Below are 25,953 nucleotides of genomic sequence, written 5' to 3'. Positions count from 1 at the left end.
AAGATACCATTGTATACTTATTAGAATGGGGGGTGAGGGCAATGACACTCCCTTGTGCTAGGGAGGATGCAGGACTATTAGAAGTTCCAGGCACTGCTGGTGGGGGTGCAAAATAATAAAGCCATCTTGTAAAACAATTTGGCAGTTTCTTATGAAATTAAATATACATTAAGTGTATGATCCAGCAATTACTCACAGGTATTTACCCAAGAGATATGAAAATTTATTTTCACGCAAAAGCCTGTACACAAATGTTGACAGCAGCTTTATTCATAATCATCAGAAAGTGGAAACAATCTAAATGTCCTTAAACTGGTGAATAGGTAAGGTATACCCACAATAGAATTATTACTTTAAAAAACAGCAACAAACTACTAATACACACCACCGACATAGATAAATGTCAAATGCATTATGCTAAGTGAAAGAAGCAGATTCAAAAGCCTCATTCATACGGTATGATTCAATTTTTAGTGCATTCTAGAAAAGGTGAAGTGACAGAGACAAAAAACGAATTAGTGGCTGCCAAGTCCTGGAAGTAGGGGGAGAGAAAGTAACCACAAAAAGGCATAAGATAATTTGAGGGGATGATGGAACTGTTCTATATCTTGACTGTGGTGGTGATTACAAGACTGCATGCATCTGTCAATGCTCAGAACTATACACTAAAATAGGTGCATTTTACTATACGTAAATTGTACCTTAAAAAAAAATTACATACTCATGCTAAAATTAAAATTGAACAAAAGAGTAAGAAGTATAAAGCAATCATCTCTCTCCATCCTCTAATTCATAAATACAAGCACTTTTAATTTCCACAGTACTTTTCTCAGAGGAAATCTGGTTCTTGATAAAATTAATAATTTTTCACTGATATTCATAAACATCATATCATAAAATAATCCATAAGACTACTTCAGTGATAAGACTTCATTTCAGGATTTGAACCAACAAATCTGGTGGTTACTTAAATCCCTGATGTTCACAATTAAACAGTTTCATTAAGATAGTAGCAGAAACGGTAACACTTAGAATAAGGCCTTTCAGTCTAAAAGGCTTTAGTTTAGGCCTACCTTTGGTACTATCTGTGAAAGCTGCTGGACATCCATTGCATCTATTTCTTCTCCTGAGACTGACTGGGAAGTTTTGGAATACAATCCCAGACGACTGGCTAAAGTGAATGAGAGAGAAAATGTAATAAACCAAATTGTTTTCGCTTGACGGGCTAAGTCAACATAATGCTCATTTAGTATGATTTGCTATCTATTCTCTTTTTTTATCTACTAGTAATACAAACCTATCTGAATCGATATTAAGTCTGGGGTTTTATGTTTGACTTTTATTTTTGTTTAAATTTAAGAATAAAGAATTTTCAAGGTTGGCCACAGTGGCTCAGGTTTGTAACCTCAGCATTTTGGGGCTAGAGGATCGCTTGAGCCCAGGAGTTCAACACCAGCCTGGGCAATATAGCAAGACCCTGTCTCTACAGGAAAAAAGAAAAAAAAAAAAGAATTTTGACTGTTTAAGCCAGCATACCTAAGAATTGAAACTAGGCCAATCAGGTTCTGCTCAGCAGCTGAAATGCAATGAAGATCAGAGTGCATTTTAAGTACAGTGTCCAAAGCCAGACAAAATGGTGGTGGATCTGTGGTAATCATGTAGTTATACATAAATGAAAATAAACATTGAAAAGTTATTCTTCCAATAATATCATGTTCCTAGTGACCTATTCTTAGACAATATACAGTTCGAAACTCCTGGACTAACCCCTCTCCAAATAAGAATTAATGGAGTTTAGCCAACTGTTAAATTTATCAGTATGAATTACAGTTTAGAGGCTCTGGGAAATTCACTTTCAGTCTCTTTTTTGCCCTTATTATACTTCTTAAGGTAATCTTAAATAGCATTCAAATATAGGTATACATGATAAAAAACAAATACATATAGCAAGCTATTTTCTTCCAAATTATGCACAAGTCTGCTTTGAAAATTATACTTAAGTTGAAAGGGAAAACTAAGTTTCATGTTTTCTTTGACATTCATCATCTAGTGCTTTTATTCTGTCATCACGGTGATCATGAGATTAAAAATAATTACCCTCTGTGAATAAAATACATGTGATTTCATGATTTAGTTATGCATGTCAATGTTATTACTTTTTAAACTATAATCAGTTTTGCAAACTTTATATAGACCATGAGCAAAACCATGAGTCGATTTCAACCGTATAATCTCAATATTACATAAACATATTCATATCTAATAGTTCACAAAATTATGCACCACAGTATTTTAAGAAAAACTATCGAAAACAAAAGAAAGCAGTCTAGTTATACCGATTGCAATTGCAGTCTCCTGTGAATCTCCAGTAATCATTTTTATTGATACTCCTGAGGCAATGAGTGTTGTAACAGCTTCTTTCACACCAGTTCTAGGTGGATCAATGATTCCCACCAAGCCAAGAAATGTCAGCTGTCCCAGTTCAGGACCAGAAGCCAAAGCAAGAACTTAGGAAATAATAAAATCCAAACAACAACAAAAAAAGTGAGTCACAAAAACATCAGAATTTAGTTGATAGAATTTGGAGACAGTAACACTTCTTAAATAAATCACTTAAGACTATAATGTCATTTGTAAAATCAAAATGATTACAGACCATAACATTATAGTTTAATGGTTCTGGATATGGGGTCCCTTTAAGCTGTTTTAACTAAAAAGAATCAAACTAAAGAAGTGAAGGGCAGAGTAGGCAAGAGATGGAAAATGAACAGTATCTTCACATAGTAACCACATGCAGCTACTTTCAACAGGAACTACTGCCTCTTTAGAAAATAGAATTAATTATTTAGAGAAACTATGGGTTTGTCAAGCTTTAAAGTCAATTTTAAACAAACAACTTTGAAGGTCGCTTCTAATGGATCTTCATCTTTCTATTTGCAAGATCTCCAGAAAAATCAAACACTTTGAAGAGAAGGCTGTATTAATTAATTATACACAGCCTGTAACAACTTTGTACATGAAAACTACTGGAAGGTAAAGTTAATTTGAAAGCGGTTGTAAAACCATAAATACCAACAATAGTTTGGATTCTTTTACTCTTTCCATAACATGAACAGACATTTCTTATTTGTAACTTTGGTTCTCTAAGAGTATATAAATAACACCATCATATTATTATTTCTACTTATTTCCCTGTCATCCTTGGGCATGTAAGATAAAGTATAAAGTACTTTTCATTTCCCAAATATCATTTAGCTTGCTCTCAGAATTATGGAACTCCAGTAACTACTTTCATTAACCAAAGGGATGTACCTGCATCTGAGACATTAGACTGAACAACATGCACATACAAACTAAACATAAATAAGTCAAGGGGAGACTGAAAAGCCCCAGAGAGACCAAAGAAAGTATCTATTCTTGTTCAAGCAGAAGGTATGAAAGATTACATATATCCCCCCCAAAAAAATCAAGGTTAAAGGCAAGTAATTCTATTTTTCCAATGTAAGAGTCATATACCTAATTATTTATGTAGATGTGGGCTCCAAAGGCTTTCACCCTTGAAAGAATGAGCCACTTCACAGTTTCTGGTGTTTGGGATAGAGGCTGATGGTAACAGAAGGGGACAGTGACAAAAATGTACGCCAGCAAATCCTAAGACGGAAAGATCAGCTCTGCACACTCCTAATGGAGGGGTGGCACTAGTCTAGAGGTTAGTATCCTGCATTTATTTGCTTCTTTAGCACCAACGAAAATCTGTTGCTACTCTCTGAGTCAAGGATAGGTAAACTTTTTTCATGTGAAGAATCCCTGACATAAAACAAAATATACTCTAATATCAAAATTAAGAATCACAGTATTTTAGAAACTTAAGTTTTATAAGATATAACGTAAGTACATATCAACTGAGGTTTAAAATCTTTCTGTTCTTCATTATGGTAATTGCAGGGGGAGGAGGGAAATGGAGCACAAGGGGAGATAAAGAAGAAAAGACATGAAGCAAGAGACAAATGAGCAGAATGTTTCCCAAAACCCTGTGCAACAAAAACTTTCCCCTCTACCAACTCTGCTCTACTTCATAATGTTACAATACAAAACATACATACACAAACCTCCACAATCCTTCATACGAAAAGAGTTAGTCATTATAACGAGGTAGGAAAACTCTGTTCCAGAAACTAAGAAAAAGAGGGAACATATACTAGACCTTCAAAACCTCTTTAAGTCCTCTAAATGCAAGCCACTTTAAAACCTCTTGCTATGTGCTGCTAAGAGTTCCCTACCTCTTTTTCTCCGCTCTTTTAATGCTGTATTAATTGCTGGAAACAAAGCCAACAAACTCGAAGTGATTACATCCCAGAAGTTCAAAAGAGGAGAGAAATGGGTTTACATTTTGTCCACTAACGGTCTTTTTAAAAAATAAATAAATAAGTGCATCTTAGCAAAAGTAATTTAAAAAGAAAGGGTCAAAGCCCCAGATGTCAGCAATCAAGAAGGAGATGAATCAGGGGAGTAACAGGCCCTCTGCACCAGTCTTCCCAGGATTGGCTCAGTGGAGCTGCCATTGCCCCTTCATACACAGGCTTTAGCAATCAAAACCCTAATTTAGTGGCAGCAAGGCCTCCCTGCAGTGCCCCTTAAGTCTCTGAAACTCCCACTTGCTCTAAGGATTGTAATCCTGGGCCAAGCCTTAACTGTCATTCTCTTTCCCTAGCTGAGGTGGAAAGTTGAGGAATGTAAAGGGAACAAAGCATTACCCTGAGCCAGAGTATCTCAGCTTCCAGCAGCTGGGGCCACCAAACAGTTTGGTCTGCCAACTGTTCAGAAGGGAGCGAGGGTACAATGTACGAGGGCACCCCCTGTGCTCAATTCTCCAGAATGTCAGTTAGCATTTGCACATTTGGCTTGATAAAAACATATCAAAACCCTGTGGTTTCAGAGACCCTGGGTCTGGCCCAGGTAAACCAGAAAAGAGGTTCCTCCTGCCCCAGAACTGATGCTGAGAGAAAGAATCTGCCTTGGCTTCAGGGGTCCAGAAAGCTTGAGGACTGAGGTGGGGGGGATCCAGAGAATGTTCCAGATTCAGGTCTTTGGGATGAAACCCCAGAAACTCTAGAACCTGCCATCAAAGCCTCTTACATTAAAAGGGGGAAGGAAAAGTTGTTTTCCTTTAAATTTTTTTCCATCCAAAATATCCATTTGCAAAATAACTTCTCAGCCACGAGTCTCTGCCTCCCGTTTCCTTGGAGACAGGGGATGAAGTGTTAAGGTGGTCACAATACAGCCCATATCCCAGATGAGATGCACCAAGCTCTGGGGGCAGGGCTATGAGGAGTGATCTTGGTTCAGCAGCCTGGGGGCTGGCACAGAAGGTTCAGAGAGAAGGGCATAAAGCAATGGCAGCAGGCTGGGAGCAGTGTTCTCTGCTGATAAGAGTACCTTTCCAAACTTAGTTTATTTTAAGAACAGAAGCCCTATATAACCATACAAATGTTTAAAATTCAAAAAAAGCCTTTGCTTAAGTGAACAACAAATAAAAACATTTCTCACATAACTTGTTTTTCTTCCTCCCAGAAACTGTAGTGCTTAGACTCCTATTTCATTAAAATAATAAAATTAAGGAAGCCAACTCTTCCAAGTGCTCTGAGACTACATAACTATATATATTCTGCAGAAGCCAGATGACTATCCAGAAGGTAAGAATCAGGTTAGGACACCAACCACCAACCCCCTAGTCTCACACATGACATCCCTAGGAGAGGTGGCCTGATGTGTGTGTGTCCACACATCACTGCTCAGTCAGCAGCATATAAGTAAGCAGTATCTGGGGACTTCTTTACCTCCCTGGTGAACAGTAACAGATCAAGTTAGCAACCACCTTAAAGGATATATTAGAGGCCTCAGACTCAATTTTTAGAAAATTATTTTTGTCTTTAAGACAAAATGATAAAAAGAGAGTAACACCATTTTACCCTGATCCATTTCCCTTCTCACAAGATAAACTTGTTTAAAATAAAATTTCTATCAGCTACTCAGAGACTTCCGGAGATCTAAAAGAACCAGTGATTCATATTTTGCTACATTCTCAAATTTCCACCTTTTGAGGGCCAATTAACCAACTAAAACACAACACCTCAATACTGGCAAGGGTTCTACAAAGCCTGGAAGAGAGTTGGACAGCTCAGATGTGAAGCATGAATTCATCTGCAATTAAAAAAAGGCACTACCTTTCCACCCCAGGGAACTATGCTGAAATAGCCTTACCTCTGAGTCCCGCTGAGCCCATGCGTGCCTTCTCTTGTTGGTACACATCTCTCTGCTGCTGAGTAAGTGTCAAGGTCTGCCCTTTGCTCTGGTATGTAGTACAGTACTTAATTACTTGTTCATAAGCACCTTTCATAAAACAAATCTCTGGTCTGTCCTAAGAAAAAATGTACCAAACACAAGTTTAATTTCAACTTGTACATACCTTCCATTGGAGTCCAAAATTAAGTGCCATTCATTTCTCACAATTCCCAGAGAAGCTACTCAAGCCTAAGGTTTTGACTGCCACCTGAACTCTGAAGATTAAATATTCCTGTATGGAGCTTTCTGTATCTTTTATAGAAAACATCTATCCCACCATCCCACACATTAAAGGCAATGCTATATACTAAGCCCCAAATTTGGCACTCTGAATGTGGAAAGAGGCTCACTGCAACACAACAGGAAATGGTAGAGAAATAACAGTTCACAATGGTTCAAGTTCTCTATTAGCTACTATATACATCTATATCTCCCTAGCTACCTAAAACGCCATTTAATTCTCCCAATCACAGTGTATTTATGGGTATTATCAGACTTTTTATTTTTTATCATGGTAAATAAGCTTATAAAGCTTATAATGAAATACTGCTGTTTCCTGTCCAACCCTTCTCACCACTAGTCCTACTCCATGGAAGCAAAATAATTTTAACATTTTTAGCTGTTTTCTCTGATATTTACCCTCATGTTTTTAACATGTTTATACTGCTCCTCCTTCAGGTATCAATTTTATACACTGTCTATTGTGACAGATGTTAATGTCCCCATTCCCACTACCTATTCCCCCCTCCCCATCGTTATGATATAGTTAAAGGAAAATCTGCCAGTATTTTGTTTACATCAAGACTCCTTGCCGCTAAGACAAGTGTGGTAATGACTACAGCAATTCACAAATATCCCAGCTCTCCTGGTAGGTAGGAGTGTATTTCCCTATTGCCCTCCTCACTCCAAAAGTCAGGCATGACTTGCTTTAGCCAATAAACATGAGCATTTGTGTCACTTCCAAATGGAAATGTAGGTGCCGGTGCATAATTTCCTATTCTTCTACCCCTGCTGTGACAGTGTGTGCTCACATTAAAATGGAGCTTCCATCTGCCTGAGTTCCCAAATAACTACAATGAGCAGATATTTGGGGATAGGGAGGCAGCAGGAGAGCATGATGTTGTTTTCATGGCCTATCCTGATTGATAGCTCAAATAGGATACTTCTTTTCCTGTTCAAGTTTCGTCTTTTAGAAAGTTAATAACCACCTCTTTAATTTGCTTTGTTTTCTGTATACCTATCATTCATTCTTCCTAAACTCTTCAATGTAATATAAAACCCTTCTCATGGCATTTTTTCACATCAACAAAGAAGCAGATAAGCTATTACCTCTATATTATTACTGGAGACCGCCTTCCTTCACTCTTCTTTCCATTTCTAATTGGCTGATTTCTAGGCCTGCTGTATCACTGGTATCTAGGAACAATGCTCTACCTCTATCCTCACTGAATTTTAAGTCTTTAAGTCTCGCTTTTGTTTTTTTTTTTAACCCACCAATATCTTTCTAAGAAAGGGTGTGTGGTGTAGGACACATTTTTCTTCTATCCTGACATTTGTAAGTTTAGTTAGGGATAAATTTCCTCTCATTTTGAAGGCTTTGCTCTATTATCTTCCAGCCTACAGTGTCAATGTTTTCATTGAAAAGTATAAAGAAATTAAAGTAGTGCCCCCTTATCCAGGGTTTAATTTCCTGCCATTTCTGTTACTTAGCAGCAGTCCAAAAATATTAAATAGAAAATTCCAAAAATAAATAATTCATAAGTTTCCAATTATACAACATTCTGAGTATGGCGATGAAATCCCACTCTGTCCTGCCAAAGACATCATCCCTTTGTCCAACATATCCACACTGCATATGCTCCCTGCCCATTAATCACTTAGTAGCCACCTATGTTACTGGAACGAAAAAAACATGGTATATATAAGGTTCAATACTACTCATGGTTTCAGGCATCCACTAGGAGTCTTGGAGTGTATCCCGCTGGGCTAAGTGGCAGAGTACCGTACTTTACTTCCTAAGCCCTTTTATATGATCTCCCCTTTGCTTAAAGCTCTCTAGAAGCTCTTCAAATTCTCTCTCTCCAAGTGTTCTCAAATTTCTTAATTATAGGTCTTGTGTTTATCCATCACCCCACCCTGCCTTAACACACATATTGTGCTGAGCAGTTGGTGGGCTACTTTATTCTAGATGCCAAAGTCTTTTCATTCTGGAAAAGTTTCCAACATTAGTTGATAAAATCTTCTCATTTTCTGTTCTTTCTTGCTATTACCTATTCCTATTACCCTTCCTATAACCACCATGGGGTAATTACTGGATCTTCTGTATTTATTTTGATTTTTCTTACCTTTTATACTGTACATGCCTTTGACTTTGTTCTACTTTGATACATTTCTTGACTTGATTTGATAAACATTTCATTGAAAGTTATTTCATCTTTTTTATGTTTTTTGGAAATTTTCTTTAGCATCTGTCATTACCTTTCTCTAAGACCCCTTTCTCTGTTGGTTTGGTCTTTGACTTTCATACTAAAGATTTTCTCCAAGTATCTAGTAATCCCTCCCTGTCACTTGTTTTTAAGAGTGAAGAAATTAAAAGACTAGAAGCTCCATGAGCACTGGCTGAGCTAAGGATCAACTGGGAAGCCTTCTTGTAGGGTGATGAGATAAAGTCCAGGAGTAGGTAAGTGCTTCTAATGAACAAAGAGTTTAGCTCAGAGGTGCCCCTTATGACAGGGCTCCCCAACTCCCAGGCAGTGGACCAGTACAGTCCGTGGTGTGTTAGGAACCCAGCCACAAAGAAGAAGTGGGCTGCAGGCAAGCAAGCACTACTGCCTGAGCTCCCATCTCCTGTCAGGTTAGCCAGGGCATGAGATTCTCATAGGAGCATGAACCGTATTGTGAACTACACATGCCAAGGATCTAGGTTGTGCACTCCTTATGAGAATCTAATGCCTGAGGATCTGAGGTGGACCAGTGTCATCGCAAAACCATTCCCTGCCTGCGGAAGCGTTCCAGGAAATCAGTCCCTGGTGCCAAAAAGGCTGGGGACCGCTGCCATACGAGACCAGGCAGCTTTTCTAAAACTCTTGAATCTTCTTACTGAGGGAATGAGAGTAGGGAGATGCCAGCCTTCATGTATTCTAAGAGACAAGTGGTGTTAAGAACTAGGGCTTAACCCTTCAGGACAATGACATCTTCTTAATCACTGTTTTCAGTCTTAAGGCTTAATCCTACCCTCTACTCTTATCCCCAGATTTCTGGTGTTCCACAGGGGTAAAGGAGGGCTAACCATCTGGCCTAAAGAAGCAGCAAAGGTACTTGGGGGAGTTCTGTTGGTTCCTTATTCAGAATTTCAAATATCTCTATTTTTAGCCTTATGCCTTACTCCCTGCCTCCAAAGGTACCTGGCACCTTTGAATCTTCCCTATACTTTCTGAGTTTATATCTTCTATTCCTTGTTAGTGATTTTCATGGGTTTCAGGGAGATAATAAATATATACAGTCATGTTCAAGTGAAAGTCCTTTAAAAGCAAACTAGCCACTGAAGTTACTTTTAAATTGGTAAGTTTCCCTATCTGTGTCAGGCAGACTTCTTACAGATCCTGAGTCACATCTGTGGGTTGGGGTTTTGTTCGTTCATTTCACCGGTTGGTTTTGTTTTGCAAGAGGAACTCTTCAGGTCAGCAAATGAGAAGAAGAATCAAATGTTTCCAAACATATCCTGCTACTTTCTGTCCCCCACTCCCACAACTAAGAAGATTTAATCTTCCAATGTAAAACTTTGGTGAGATAACATTAAAAGTTGCCGAAAAGTAAAATTATTAAACATTACATGAGCCACACTATCTTCAAGTACTGAGCGATGGTTTACAAAATGTAGTGAAACAGACCTATCCAAAAAAGTCACATGCATATTCTTGCCATGTAACTATATGGTTAAGGGCCATCAGCTGAAAATCGCTTAAGTTTAATGCAATTTCTGAAAGCTTTACATTAAAAGGTTTAAAGTGTAAGGCATTTTATTTTCGTAGTTTTATTTCCAATTGTCTTCTTTCACCTAAGTTTGTAAAAGTTCCTTTAAAGAACAGACGGAAACCTTTTTTTTGGCCCTCATGAACATAGTTCCTGGAAGACTTCAATTCAAAGTTCAGTGTTAACCAACCTGGCCTTCTTTTTAAAACCAGTATGTTTCCACTTATATGAATGAAGGGAGATCCCTTCATTCCTGTTTTCTATAGAGATGTAATCATAGGTATCATATGCAAAAATCATGTGTTTGCTCATAGGTAAAAACATATAACCAACTAGTCATTCCTGTCAAAGGAACTATAAAAATAACAAATAAGTCCAGACATAGTGGCTCACGCCTGTAATCCCAGCACTCTGGGAGGCCAAGGTAGGAGGATCATGTGAGTCCAGGGCTTCAAGACCAGCCTAGGTAACATAATGAGACCCCATCTCTACAAAAAATAAGCAAAATTAGCCAGGTATGGTGGCACGTGCTTACAGTCCCAGCTACTTGGGAAGCTGAGGTGGGCAGATCACTTGTGCTCGGGAGGTTGAGGTTGCAGTGAGCCAAGGTCATGCCACTGCACTCAACCTAGGCAACAGAGTGAAGGAAAGTTTAAGGGGGTGTGGGTGTGTGGGGGGGTGTGTGTGTGTGTATTTAGACGGAATCTCACTCTGTCGCCCAGGCTGGAGTGCAGTGGGGCGATCTCGACTCACTGCAACCTCCGCCTCCTGGATTCTAACAATTCCCCTGTCTCAGCCTCCTGAGTAGCTGGGACTACAGGCACACATCACCACACCTGGTTAATTTTTGTATTTTTAGTAGAGACTGGGTTTCACCATATTGGTCAGGCTGGTCTCAAACTCCTGACCTCAGGTGATCCACCAGCCTTGGCCTCCCAAAGTGCTGGGATTACAGGCGTGAGCTACTGCATCCAGCCTAAGCTTCAATATTTTTTAAAGTTAAGTTTAAACATCAAGCTGGTAATAGCAACTATGAGTGATATAATCATACACTCTAGATAATTCAGAACTCTTATTACACTAACTGGAAAAATTTCTAAAGCACCCAGGAACAAGGTGGCAGCTTAAAATACTGGTATGTCATTTCATCAGCTTGTAAGCTAGAGTAATCAACATGAATTACATACATTTGCAAACTACTTTCCAAAAAGTAAGGTGGTTTCATTTGTTCTGAAGATAAGACATTCCTTCAGTGAAAGAACACAGACTGAAACACAGTCTGCAAAGACCTTACAAGGAACTGTCATGAAGAACAGAAAAAATTCTGAAAAAACCAGATGTCACAAGCTTTAGGAGACTGAGACTAGGCTACAACTCATTTAAGCTGTTTGGTCACACAGCAACAACTCCATGAATATATCTATGCATGGATTCTATACGGAAAGACTATCAAAGAGAACACAAACAGTAAGAGATGAGTGTACTATTAATTACACGTACTTTCAAGCAACAAGTCTTTATTAGGTACAATGACTATTTAAACCCAAAGGTGGACGGTAAATGAAAAACTAGTCATCTAAGCTGAACAGGAAATACGTGTTCTTTAAACACATGGATACCTGCTGTGTTCGGTGTACACACTTAACAGCCATCCACTTTTGCTCAGAGCTAAAAGGGTATTCAGTTTTTCTGATGTAGTCTTGTTGAAGTCCATCAAGACCCATCTGTATGGCACAAAAAGAAAGTTAATTCTCACCTATATGTGATTATTTTTTCCTTTAACAAAGAACAAGGATCACAATTTGTAGCTAGGGTGGCTGGATTATTTTTCAGTTAACGGTGAAAGAATAAATGCTCCATCTATATATACCGTACTTCCCTACACAACAGTATACATTTTCAACATGAAAGCCCAGGTATGTAGATAGAGTCTAAGGCAGGTTTTCTGGATTGCACACTGACTAAACCTCCCACACCCACTGTATTAATCCCTCTACCAGCTCAAATTCTGAAAGGAAGCAGGATATAAATAAATAAAACTACCCAACCAATTCTGAGCATGTATTTTTATAATCAATAGAAGTTTCAGATTAAATCTCTCACTTCTTAGGGACTCAAATGTCTCACTTGTTATCATCCTAGTCCCTTACCCTCTACCACTTTATATCCTGAATACTACCAGTCATATTGTTGTTTTCCTTCCCAATCGCCTTTGCATCAGTATCAAATATGCAAATGTCAAAAATAACAAAAAATATCTTCCAAATATCAAAAAATGCTTAAACTACTCAAAATTCTACCATGTATTGCTTTCTATTTTCTATTGAAACATGTTCAGGCTCTTCTTCTTGGCCTTAAAGGTTCTCCAGAAACCCTCCACATACAGTGTCTATAAAAATCCTCCTGGTCGGCCGGGCGTGGTGGCTCACACCTGTAATCCCAGCACTCTGGGAGGCCGAGGTGGGCAGATTATGAAGTCAGGAGATTGAGACCATCCTGGCTAACACAGTGAAACTCCGTTTCTACTAAAAAATACAAAAAATTAGCCGGGCGTGGTGGCGGGCGCCTTAGTCCCAACTGCTTGGGAGGCTAAGGCAGGAGAATGGCGTGAACCCGGGAGGCAGAGCTTGCAGTGAGCGGAGATGGTGCCACTGCACGCCAGCCTGGGTGACAGAGCGAGACTTCGTCTTAAAAAAAAAAAAAACCTCCTGGTCGCACAAATACATTTCATTTTATCCAGTTTGGCCAATTCATTAGCCACAACCCACTCTATGCTCTTTTACTCCTCTCTACTTCTACTTTAGTTCATTCCCTAGCTTACCTCATCTAAACCCTTCCTATCTTTCAAAGCCCTCATATCCCAGCTCTGAATCTGCATTGTTCTTATATGTGACTTAATGTTTAAGATTTCAGTGTCTGCTGTCTTGGATTGCCTTTTGTCTCAAGAATGTCAATATAAATTCCCTACCTAAAATATGAGGTCTCTGCCCATAAAAAGATAGGTTCGTACTCTTCATCTCTCAGAGAAACTAATATCTTTATAAGCATAACACAGGAAATACCTGATAACTAATTCATGTTTTGAGTACTATACTATTTTAGTTGTAAGGAGACCAAATGATACAGAAATGTGCTTTTCTGTCAAGGAAACTATATATTCTAAAACTATAAATTTTATTTCATTAAATATGTTATAATAACCTGTAATTCTATACTGTCTCTCATTTAAAGCAACCTCATTTAGAAGCCTCTTGCTTTACACAAGTATCAAAATTTCCTTTGAATACTCTTGAGGTAGGAATAGTGATTTTTGTTGTGAGTGACAGCCTGCACTTACTAGGTTTCTCACTGAATCAAATACAGGACTTAGGGGATAAGGAGACAGATTGGGACAGATGAAAAGTTAACTGAGACTTCTTCTCCCCAAAACAAATTATAACTTCACAATCATTTTGAAAAATTAACAAAGGAGAGAAAGGAAAGACTGAGAAAAGAAAGCTGTTTTCTCATGACTGTGTTATCTTTACATAGAAATACTAAAGAATGTTGCCTTTTATTCATTCAAAAGTTAGTATTTATTAGCAATTACATACATTTTGAAGTATTTCACATGCAGATCTCAATATTGTGGAGGACAGGAACATTTCTTCATAAGAAATCAATGACTGTTCATTAGTTTGTAACTTGCATGTGAACAATAAAGTTATACTGAAAAACCTCTATACTTGATATTTACAGGAGTAAAACTGATACCCAAAAGATAGTAAAAACAATGTAATAGTATGAGTTTTTTTCACTCAATACTTAAAAACCAGTAATGCTGAAATTGATGACACTGCATTCTGTTGTGAGGGTAGTGTCTCATTTGTCAAAGAAGAGAAATTTAGGTACGTACCTTCATTGCAAGAGCAATTAAGGCCCCTTCTGTTGGCTTCCCCATTAGAGTATTGTTTCTAATTACAGCATCATTGCACACACAGCCCGCCTAAGAAAAATACACATAAACTATGAACCTATCACTGTGTCTTAAGTCATTATGAAGAAAGTCACCGTCTTGGAAAATAAAGTATTTACCTCAACAATTCTGCTAACAGCTGGGTTATAGAATCCATGAACAACATCACCATCAACAATCACTTCCCCAAATTGATTATAGCCAACTCCAGTAACCTAAAGGTCACAAAGTGGGATCAATAATACAAACACTACAAACACATGCTGGTGATAAGACCTATAAAACCCAAAAACTATACTGAGTTCTGTTCATTTTATTTATAATAACACTGTTAAAGTGTTTATCTAGAAAAGCATTAAAATTTGTCTTTTAAAAGGACATTTAGTGAAGAAATATAGATTCTAATTCTCATCAAAATTATTAATCTAAAAAGACATTGTTTTCTACTTACAATATGCTATTAAAAGAATAAGCTATGAAAATATACATAAGTAAGCTTAAACTTATATGACATTACACTTATATAGCATACTACAGTTTGCAAAGAACTCAAATCCATTACCATATGTAACATATAACACAAACCTGTGACTTTGACAAAAGTAGTATCCAAAGTATTCTTTCTGCAAACATGCAGGCCTGGAGACATTGAGATATATGCTAGCACTTACAAATCACTTTAACACAGCATATTACACACCAATTTTAAAAATCAGAGGTAGAGACAAACCAGGTATTTATATCAGATGTCTAGAACAAACCAAGCCCAACAAAAGGAAATTTCACAATAAAAATCATACAATTTAGTGGCCAGGTGTGGTAGCTCACATCTGTAATCCTAACACTTGGGAGGCTGGGGCAGGACAATCACTTTAGCCCAGGAGTTCAAGACCAGCCTGGGCAACAAAGCAAGATCCATCTCTATTAAAAATAAAAATAAATATAAAATGTTTCATGACATAATTTAGAGGTAAACAATTAACAAATGATTAATGCATTACATATAGCATGACCTTAAAAGAAAAACTAATATTCTACCTTCCATATCTGGATCATATAAGCACATGTAGTCCCAATGACCCTTCTGAATCATCCAGAAAGGGCACAGCAAGGGGGATCTTTGACCAAATCTAACACCATAAATATCGAGTCTCTTTTCAAAACCTATGTAAAATGGACGTAAATAAACCCAAGTACAACTTCTGTCAATTTGTCTAATGCTTATTTTTCTCAATGAATTAGCTATAAATACATTTTAAATTACTGTACCCAACATAAGTAGTGTTAAGAGCATTCCAGTCAAAAATCCTGCACAGACTGAGTAGGATTAGACTTGTTCATAAGCACCTTCAGGAAGAACTACTGCACAGTGATGTGCACTTAAGAGACAATGTATCAATATATAATTGTTAAAATAAAATGATTCATTCATTCATTTATTCATTTATCAAGCATTTATTACTATGAAGCAGGCTCTGTGCTAGGCAATATAGTTCCTGTTCTCTCATAATGGGGAAAAGGGACAGAAAATTTTACCTAAGATAAGGACTAAGAGGTATGAAATGCTAAGAAAACATATAACATAGGGCCACTTCTGGGTGTTCTGAAGAAGTGGGTTGAATTAAGGTACAAAGGATGAAGAGGTATTAGACTATCCTAAACAGTGAGAAAGGCAGTAAAGTTCCTAAAGTAGGAATAATTGTGTCACATCAAAAGAACTATAAAGCCAGTATATTTAGTGCATAGAAAGCAAAGGGTAGCATATAAGGATAGAGGGGAAAATAAGGGACAGAACATGTACGACTTTGAGAGGCCACAGTTCAGGATCCTGATCACAATGGAAAACCATTGGAGGATCTTAATTTATGGAGTGACATGCTTAAAATTTGGTTCTAAAAAGATCCCTCGAGCTACTTATGGAGTGAGGACATCAAGAATAGATAAAGACCAGTCAAAAAGCTTTATCAGAGTGGCAGGTGAGAAATGGCGGTAACTTAAAGAAACTAGCTATAAAGTAGATGGCTGGGAAAATTCTTTAGAAGTCAAAATTGGCAGGATTTAATTATGGATAGATGAAGGGGTGACCGAAAGAGAGATGTCAAAGAGGAATCAAAGTTTTTGGATTGAACAAGTGTACAAGCGGAATGAGACAAAGACTTGGTAGAATCACAGAGAGAGAAAATAACTCCGCTACTAATTTACAGCCCTTTTGAAGGTAAGACACTGGAACTGTTAGGAATGTTAAACATCAAGTTTCTTAAAGCGATACTGTTTTTGTTGGTTAAAAACCTATAGAGTACCTCAGCATGCAGACCATCTGAAGTAAATATGTGAGTAACAGTCATTTCATTCTTCGTCAGTGTTCCAGTTTTATCTGAACAAATCACATTACAGCAGCCTAAAGAATTAAATCATTACAAGTCACCAAAAGAATCAAGGAGAAATATAGGTTCACTTAAAAAACAAATCAAAGACTAGAATCCTGTCCTACTTCTCTGAATTTATTTATAGAGATCAAACTCATTGGTAATTTAAGATTAACTTCTCTCATTATGCTTGTTTCAGCATAAGCAGTTTTCTGAAATTAAAAATAAAAATTAGATGTTGACATTTTCTTATTTACATACAGTTAGTTTCTACAAAGCTACTTCACATTAGCTTTATGTAATGATCTTATATAACATCTTTGCTAGAAAGTTTGGAGAGTTCCTAAATATAAACCCATATAGTTTCTTCAGTAGGGATTTTTCAAGGTATTTCAGTTTCTCGTATATGGAGGAGATATTAAAATACAAACTAGAAATTAAATTCAGTACATTTTTGGAGTTTCAAAGCATATTGCACATAAAGTTTTGTTAGAGCAATATAACTACTGTAAATTTACTGTTCTTACAGGCAAATTCAACTCAAGTATGACATTTGGGATCTGTAATAATACATTATCTTCTTTGACATGTCACAAGAAAAAAATTCTATTAATTTTACTCCAAGATTTCAGTTGTTATATGGATTTTTCTTAACATGATTTGAGCATTAGAACATTATAATGTAGAAAGATTTCTCTTCAAGCCCCTTACCTAAGGGATAGGAATTTTTAATTGCCTTTTTCGGTTGTTAAAACCATATCCAATTTTGCCATAAGCCAAACATCATTATGCAAATCTCTAAGATAAAAATTGTAAAACTCTGAGATGATTCACTATTGACATAAACTTATGCATCATTGCATAAGAATGCTCTTAACACAGACTTACCCAGAGTTTCAACAATAGGCAGTTTTTTCACAATGGCCCTTTTCTTCACCATTCTCATAACACCAAGAGCTAGTGTCACTGTGACCACAATGGGGAGACCTTCAGGAATTGCTGCTACAGCCAAACTATAACCAATATATACAAAGTATTAAAATATAGGTTAAACAGTACTCACAGCAAAATTTAAATTAGATGTTACTTAAAGCTTAATAAAATGCAAAATTAATATAGTCAATACCTAAAAAATAAACTTCTCAAAAGGAAGAGAAAGTTAACATTTACTGGATACCTAGTAGCTGCCAGGTTAAGCACAGTGGTTAAAAAATGTAGGTTCTGACATCAAATTGCCTGGATTTGTATCCCTGGCTTCACCATCTCTTACCTGTGTGATCCTCCGCTACTTACTAATCTAGGTCTGCAGTTTACTGTCCTCATCTATAAAATACAGATAACTATAAACGTTCAAACAAAAACTTATACATGAATGTTCACAGCAACACTATTCACGATAGCCAAAAGATGGAAACAGGCCAACTATTCATCAACTGATAAATGTAAAATTGTGACATCCATGCAATGGAATATTACTTTAGCCACAAAAAGGAATGAAGTACTAACACATGTTACAACATGAATAAACCTTGAAAACCCTGAAAACCTTGCTAAGTGAAAAAAGACAGATACAAAAGGTCCCATGTTCTATCATTCCATTTATATGAAATATCTTGAAAAGGCAAATCCATAGAGACAGCAGATTAGTGAATGGTTGCCAGGGACTAGGGGAAGAGGGAAACTGGGGAGCGACTGCTTAATGTGTACAGGGTTTTCTTCTGGCATGATGAAAAGGTTCTGAATCTAGATAGCGGTTAACAGTTGTAAAACACTGTGACCATACTTAACTCCACCAACTTAACTCCTTAAAACCGTAAATTTTTATGATATGTGTATTTTATCACAGTTTAAAAAATCATTTCACTCTTGTCTTTTATAATTAAAAAATGACAAGTCTTTCTTTGTGCCATTCCAAATACTATCACTTGACTCTGCTAGAAATAAGGACATAAGCAATCCAACCTTTCATTCTACCACTGTTCCCTCTGCTGCTTCTACTTCCTAATTTCCATTACCAACTTTTCTTTGCGTAATCTAGTACATTAGCATCCGTTTCTACAACCATAATTGGCTTTTTCATGCTTTATTTACTGGTTGATTTTAAAGTTGAAAGCAAATAAGCAACAATATTATTAGCTACACAATACACACTGAAGAGTCAAGAAATATGTATTATCATTAATACTTCCTTTTCTCCTTTGGGCTACTCAAAGAGAATGTTCCTAGTTCAAAGGGAATACTTTTTTTTTTTCCTTTTTTTTTTTTTCCTTTTTAAAATGCTTCCAGTAAGGAAAAATAGGCATCATCACTTACAATCTAGATACAATGAATCTTTTCAATCTTTTATATTTAAGTCATCTTAGCAAAACTTTGCAGAGGAATAAATAAATTGTAAAAAACTTCACTCTAAATTTTCATTTTAACGGTAACCCAAAACTATTCCTGGACTTGAAGGCATCTATACCTGAAATGGGTAACATATTTTGGATGTAACTAACTGCTCATCCACTGTTTTTGGTGAACTTGGAACATACTTATCTTATAAATACTGATTTCAGATTTCAAAACATATTTCTAACAGGCTCTAGCTTATCAATCTAGTTCTTCTTTCTTGCATTTGTTCTGTCAAATTGCAATACTTCTAAAACCATTGATGATTCCCAATTGTGTTGAAAAGAGAAGAGCTTTGGTCCATGACTGCAAAACATTTTCAATTTTAGATTTATAAACACCAATTACAATGATGAATCCAATGAATTTTTCTACTTCTGCATAATCTATTTCCTTTTAATCACTTTTATATTCGTACCAGTCTTCAGCATTTCTCCATTTAAAAGCAGTAGGAAGTCAATGCTGGTAAACAAGCATCATAAAAGATGAATGAAATAGGGTCATACATTCGTTTAGCAAAAAGAGATGGTCCAGATTCTTGGTAAAAACTACTGCATGATAGAGTCCTTGCTGCAGAATGATTAACTGGAAGAGAATACCTTTTTCTTTTTTGTCCTTAAAAACAGACTGCTCACTCATCAAAATTAAGGAGTTTCAGAAGATCTAGAGTATCATCATCCAAAGACTCAGTCTTAAGATTTCACTTACATGATTAATTTCACCCACATCATTATAGCCTACAGTGCTTCTACTTGGCTCCTTGCACTGATCTTCTGATTTGCCTAATAATTGTGAAAAGTCTTCTCTGCCAATTATTCTCTTTGCCATTATAGTAGAAAGTGAAAAATTTTGAATTCTCACCTTTGTTCAATGAAAGCTATAACAAACAAACCTAAAGATTGTGCCTTTTGACTTCTTTTACATGATGCAATACTTTAGGCAGCACAATAAGAAAACTAAATAATAAGAGAATAGTGATGATTTATTTTATTACATCAACCTTCTAAATGATTCCATCATTTTTCTGCTTTCTTATTGTTTTAATCATCTTCAGTACTCTTGCAAATAATTCCTAGGGTGAAGAAATTGTAAAATACTTCAAGAAAGAGGAAAAATAGGATCATTAAAGGTCCCATAATGTAGCTTATATTTATAAAAGATTCCAGTGGATCCATACTGCAAAACAGAATTGCAAAATAGAATAAGTTTTATTCTATTTGAAAATTTTTAAGTTTCTTGTACTTTGGAAGACCTTGAAGAAAAAATAAAAATTATGATATGTCAATCTGTACAAAAAGAACTCAAATAAAACCCCAAATCCTCAAAAACTAAAAATGATCCAATGGATAATATGTCAGTGTTTAATATCTCAAACTTATCCCCCATTTTAAATTTATTTTATATTTAACCCCTGGCTTTTTTAAATACAAATTTAAACCAAGAGTTTCAAATTGCATTTTCACCCCCTTGAGAAACAAAAAAAAAAACACATTCCTTCACTATATCACAAATATCTTTTTACTTTTCATTCATTCTGATTCCTTGTAATCTATTTGACTTTTCTTTTTGAAAGACATTGACTTTTGTTTTAATATTTGAAATATTTCCTATGCCTACAACAGATGTCTACCAGGATTTCTTTTCCTTAGATGCCTAAGTAAGTTCTTGCCCTTTCTTATGTCTATTATCATCTTCCTTTCCTTCACCCATGTTTTGCTGGAATTTCATACAAGGATGGGTAGGAAATCAATATTCTACTTGCCTACTGATTTGTAACTAATCGGACCAATCCTTTGGCTAGGCCTAATTTACAGATTTATGATCATTTGCCCTGTAATCTGTCACCACTGCTCCACTGTATTCTAATGCAATCTGATGTTGCTATGGATGAAGAGCTAATAAAATAATCTTCCCCTTCTGGATTTGATTAACTCCAGTTCTATTCACCTAGTGACCTGGTAAGAATAACATATCAAATACGCTGCCAGGTAACACTGCTATGATTAAGGGATTAAGGGACTAATAAAATCTCTCTAGACGAGGAAAGTTATAATTATCTTATAGGAAGTCATAGCTTTGAGTTTCTCAAGTGTAGTAACATTTGTAACTAGACACGTCCCTTGCAGGCATCTGGAAACGCATGTTTCAAAATATGTCTCTCATAGAAATATTTTAACCCAAGGTAAATCCCACATTCACAAGGTTGACCTTATCTCCTTTTACTTGAGTGAACTGCTACATGGACTGCTGCAGACTCTCAGAAGGCTGCCTGAAGTTACCCTGCTGTGTTCAGGGCACAGGTATCAGATGTGGTCTGTGAAAGTCTTGTGAGTTGGAATGTTTAGAAGAACCTAAAAAGACTCTGTGGTAGAAACTGCAGTTGCTAATGAGAAGTCTGATGCCAGCGTAGTTACCCTTCCTTTGTAGATGTCCTGACATTTTTTCTTTAGTTTCACAATTATGTATCAAGTTTGAAGTTTTTTCCATTCTGCTTGGCATTTAGTGAATCCTTTCAATCTATAAAGACTTATTTTGCCTTAGCGTGAGAAAATATTTGTGTGTCATATCTTACATAATTTCTCCTTACATCTTTTTGAAACTCCAATTAGTTAGAAATGGTATTTCTGAAATTATTCCTCTTCATCATTTTATCTCATTCTTTCTAAGACTTTTTACTTTTTTGGGGGGGGGGAACCTCTTTGAATTTATATTACACTCCTTCAATTGAATTTTTAATTTCAGCATTCATAATCTTAATTTCTAAAAACTCTTTTTGTTCTCTGATCCTTTTCTACAACAATCTATCTCATGGATGCAGTTTCTTCACACGTCTCCGAAAATACAAACACTTGGTTTTTAAATTTGTCTTCATTTCTTCAACGTTTCGTTTTCCTCAGAAATTGATTATTCAATTTCTATATTGTGAATTTTCTCTTTCATGTTGCTAATTTTCAATTAGACAATCCTTAATTGTCCATTTATATATAAAAAGGCAATAATGCATTAGTAATTCCAGACATCTAGTGTGGGTTTTCTTCATTACCATATATATACATTTTCATTTTTCTGGAGGTAATTTTAATATATGACTTCTGAACTATTTATGTAGCAATATTATACTCTTAAGGGCTCCATGTAATACTGATCTCCATAATAAAACATAAGCTATGTCCATTACAGAAATAAAAGGGCAAAAGAGACTCCAATTATGAAGTATTGGAACTTACCTTACACTAATAGTAAACATTTCCAGGATATCTTTTCCCAGTAACCAGCCAACCAACATGATGATTCCTGAAAGAGAAATAGTTATTTTTCCCTTTTACATACAATCACCTAGAAGGAACAGAACAAGCTGAACGCATCTAAAACATCCCTTGACAACAAAAGGGAAAGCATATCAGATCACGATTACAAGATTTTATAAAAATCCATTAAACAGGGGAGGTTAAAGTTAACACTGCTTAATGTGAATATGGTGCATACGTACATCTGTGCTCACACAGTTTTACTTTTGGTTGACACTGCTCCCACCTATCCCTTAAAGCAATATCTTACTATTTTTTAAAAACTTACCAGTATTTTCATACAATGAAAAACAGAAGGTGGCAGCAAACATATAGGTCTTCTATTTAATATCAAATATGCAAAATTAAACCCTAAAACTTCATTTTCCATAACACAATATCCAGACACTTCTCAGCAAATCCATACTACATAAAAAGGGACACTTACGACTTGGCTCAAAAAGTGATGTGCCTTACGTTAAGCACCTACGATTGCACTAACATCTTAAAATTACTACTTTCAAGGCATTTCAAAAATTTAAAAATCAATTAAACCAATACTCCTTGCTTTAACCTTTTATCTTTGAAAAGAACAGGGGTAAAGGGGCACACAAGCAGGTTTGTAAGGAAAAACCAAACAGATTCATCAGAAGTTTGATAAAATAAAGCTATCTCAAGATTGTAAATCAATATGAACATTTAAGACAAGGTTTTGTTTTTTTTTTTTTTTTGAGACAGAGTCTCGCTCTGTCGCCCAGGCTGGAGTGCAGTGGCCGGATCTCAGCTCACTGCAAGCTCCGCCTCCCGGGTTCACACCGTTCTCCTGCCTCAGCCTCCCAAGTAGCTGGGACTACAGGCTACCTCGCCCGGCTAGTTTTTGTATTTTTTAGTAGAGACGGGGTTTCACCATGTTAGCCAGGATGGTCTCGATCTCCTGACCTCGTGATCCACTCGTTTCGGCCTCCCAAAGTGCTGGGATTACAGGCTTGAGCCACTGCGCCCGGCCCCCAAGACAAGGTTTTTTTCATCTTTGTATAAGTAAAGAATAATTATCCAAATAGTAACCTTCTAAGATCCTATACCAAACACTATCATGATGGAAGAAATTATGTCCAAAGGATTATACCAGGGGTCAGCAAACTATAATCTGTGGGTCTCTTGTCTGCTTTTGTGAATGAAATTTGTTGGAACATAGCCACACTCATTTATATGCATATTTTCTATGATTGTTTTCATGCTAATGGCAAAGTAAACTATTTCCAACAGAGACCATATGGACTAAAATATTTACTATCTAGTCCTTTACAAAAAAAAAAAAACAATTGCTGACCCCCTTATCTAGCTCTTGACCTTGGCAAGAGAAATTATGTCCAATGTGATATACTAACATAAAACCAGATAATCATAAAGTTGAAACATATTTATTACTAAACTTGAAATGGTTTTATGATATAGTGCTAATAGAAACTACAAAGATTTAATTGGCTAGAATCTCCTTCAGTTTATCAAATTCACTATAAAATTTCTAGAAAAGAGCAATAATCAAATGAAAGAAGTTATGAGGGCATACACACCAGTGGAAAAAACTAAGATAACTTCCTACCTTCTACTTTATGTTTACAATGAAGATAGATGGATAAACAGAATTACTATTTAAGAAGTTATTTCAACTAATATTGTATTAACAGAAATAGTGTTTCAAAACTGCATTACTCCTGTAATCCCAGCACTTTGGGAGGCTGAGGTGGGCAATCACGTGAGTTCAGGAGTTCAAGACCAGCCTGGCCAATGTGGTAAAACCCCGCGTCTATTAAAAATAAAATTAAAAAATTAGCCGGGTGTGGTGGCGCACACCTGTAATCCCAGCTACTTGAGAGGCTGAGGCAGGGAAATCGCTTGAACCCTGGGAGGCAGAGGTTGCAGTCAGCCGGGATTGTGTCATTGCACTTCAGCCTGAGCAACAAGAGTGAGACTCTGTCTCCAAAAAAAAAAAAAAAAAAATGTATTACTGACTTTGAAATACTAAGTTAGCTGGAATAATTAACATGGTAAGAAAATTAAAGGAGAAAAGACTCCAAAATTAATGCAAGTGCTTAATGTGTGATAAAAACGTGACTTCAACCCCATGAATAAAGACTGGATTACAGAATTAATGGGATAATTAACTTGAGTAAAAAAGTTAAAACTCTGCCTTAAGCCATGTACTAAAATAAATTTTAAATAAAACAGTAAAATGTCAAAAATAAAAAACTATACAACAATGTTTTAATAAATGTTCTTATAAACATGAGGTTGGGAAATCTTTAGGAATAGAACAAAACCAACTTAATTGCAGAGATTATCAATAGGAGGGTGATAACAGAATCTAATGGAAGAGGGGATGTTTTAACCCATTTGTGTCTGAGGTTGCAATTTTTTGAATTTTTGCAATCAGACCTCGGCAATGACCTTGAGCAGTAGGATATAAATAACTCCCACATGCTTAACAATCCAATAATGGAACACTAGGCATAAATAGTTAATTACATATATTGCCCTCTTACCAAGTTTATTCTACATGCCTCAAAGGCAATTTAAATGGGAAAAAAAATGCTTATAACTTATACAACAAAAATACTGAAAATCTAGTCACATAAAAAGCTTTTATCAATCTAAGACTCAAGACACAGGAAAACGGACAAAAGAAATCGTTGGCAGGTCATAAAATGAAATAAAAATGATCAACCCACACATGACAAAGCATTCGGTTTCCCTAATAATGAACTGTCAAATCAAATAATGAGAACTCTTTTATTTACAGTTGAAGTTAATGACAACACTTAAAGCTGGCCAAAAATTTAAAAGTTACATGGATCCCCTTTGACTAAATAACTTTACTTCTAAGAATTTTTCCTTAAAAAAGAGAGGTATTTACCAGAAGATAGCCACACTGGAGAAGTATTTATATAACAAAAAAAAAAAAACCTTAAAAAATCCTAAATGTCTGGAAGAGGTCTTCTTATATGTTTTCCCACAAAATAGAATACTATCCAACCTTTACACTTGTTTTGTGTGAGCATCAATCTAATGACAAGAGTTTTATGACAGGACATGTGAAATAAAAATAGAAAAGCAGTCCATAAAACTACAGTATTACATTCTTGAAAGACAAATACTAAAATGTTTAAAGAAGTATTTTCTGATTACAAGAATCAGAGTTCTATTTTTTCTTTGTTGAAATGAACAATGACTAGTAGTCTTACAATTTTAAAAAGCATTAAACTTAATAAAAAAAGAAAAGCCAATAAATAAAACTAGAATACCACCAGCCTTCACATTCAAAAAAGAAAACTCAAATAAAAATATATACATACTCACTCTTCTCTTACCTATTATACCAAAGGAGTAAAAGGAAAGTTGTTTTCCTAAGAGGTCCATGCTCTTCTGCAGAGGGGTTTTTGGTGCCTTGATAAATTGAAGAAGAGTGTCACCACAATTAGCTATATTTACTAAGCTTTATCAAGTGTCAGGGACTTGCTAAGTGCCTGACAAAGCAATTCTTAAGTTAACCATCCAACGCTCCCATAAGGTAAATAATCACCTTCACTGAGAAAACTGAGACTTAGATTTTACACAATGCCCAAGGTCACACAGTGAGGAA

General features: G+C 36.1%; 1 protein-coding gene across 5 annotated transcripts in view; it reads right to left on the bottom strand.

The window, feature by feature from the left end:
- ATP2C1 (ATPase, Ca++ transporting, type 2C, member 1) overlaps positions 1-25,953 on the bottom strand; it is a 158,435-nt gene that overhangs the window by 35,774 nt on the left and 96,708 nt on the right. For all 5 annotated transcript variants that reach the window (XM_011977971.1, XM_011977972.1, XM_011977974.1 and 2 more), the window contains 10 exons: positions 25,682-25,757; positions 22,254-22,320; positions 17,524-17,648; positions 16,570-16,667; positions 14,389-14,484; positions 14,210-14,299; positions 11,934-12,038; positions 6,262-6,418; positions 2,337-2,507; positions 1,074-1,171 (listed from right to left, as the gene is read on the bottom strand). In XM_011977971.1, the coding sequence (XP_011833361.1) occupies positions 1,074-1,171; positions 2,337-2,507; positions 6,262-6,418; positions 11,934-12,038; positions 14,210-14,299; positions 14,389-14,484; positions 16,570-16,667; positions 17,524-17,648; positions 22,254-22,320; positions 25,682-25,757 (1,083 nt within the window). The remainder of the gene's footprint in view (positions 1-1,073; positions 1,172-2,336; positions 2,508-6,261; positions 6,419-11,933; positions 12,039-14,209; positions 14,300-14,388; positions 14,485-16,569; positions 16,668-17,523; positions 17,649-22,253; positions 22,321-25,681; positions 25,758-25,953) is intronic.

The sequence above is a fragment of the Mandrillus leucophaeus genome, unplaced genomic scaffold, assembly GCF_000951045.1.
Source record: "Mandrillus leucophaeus isolate KB7577 unplaced genomic scaffold, Mleu.le_1.0 Scaffold186, whole genome shotgun sequence".
Classification (NCBI taxonomy): Eukaryota; Metazoa; Chordata; class Mammalia; order Primates; family Cercopithecidae; genus Mandrillus; species Mandrillus leucophaeus.
This window is presented reverse-complemented; position numbering and strand designations above follow the sequence as displayed.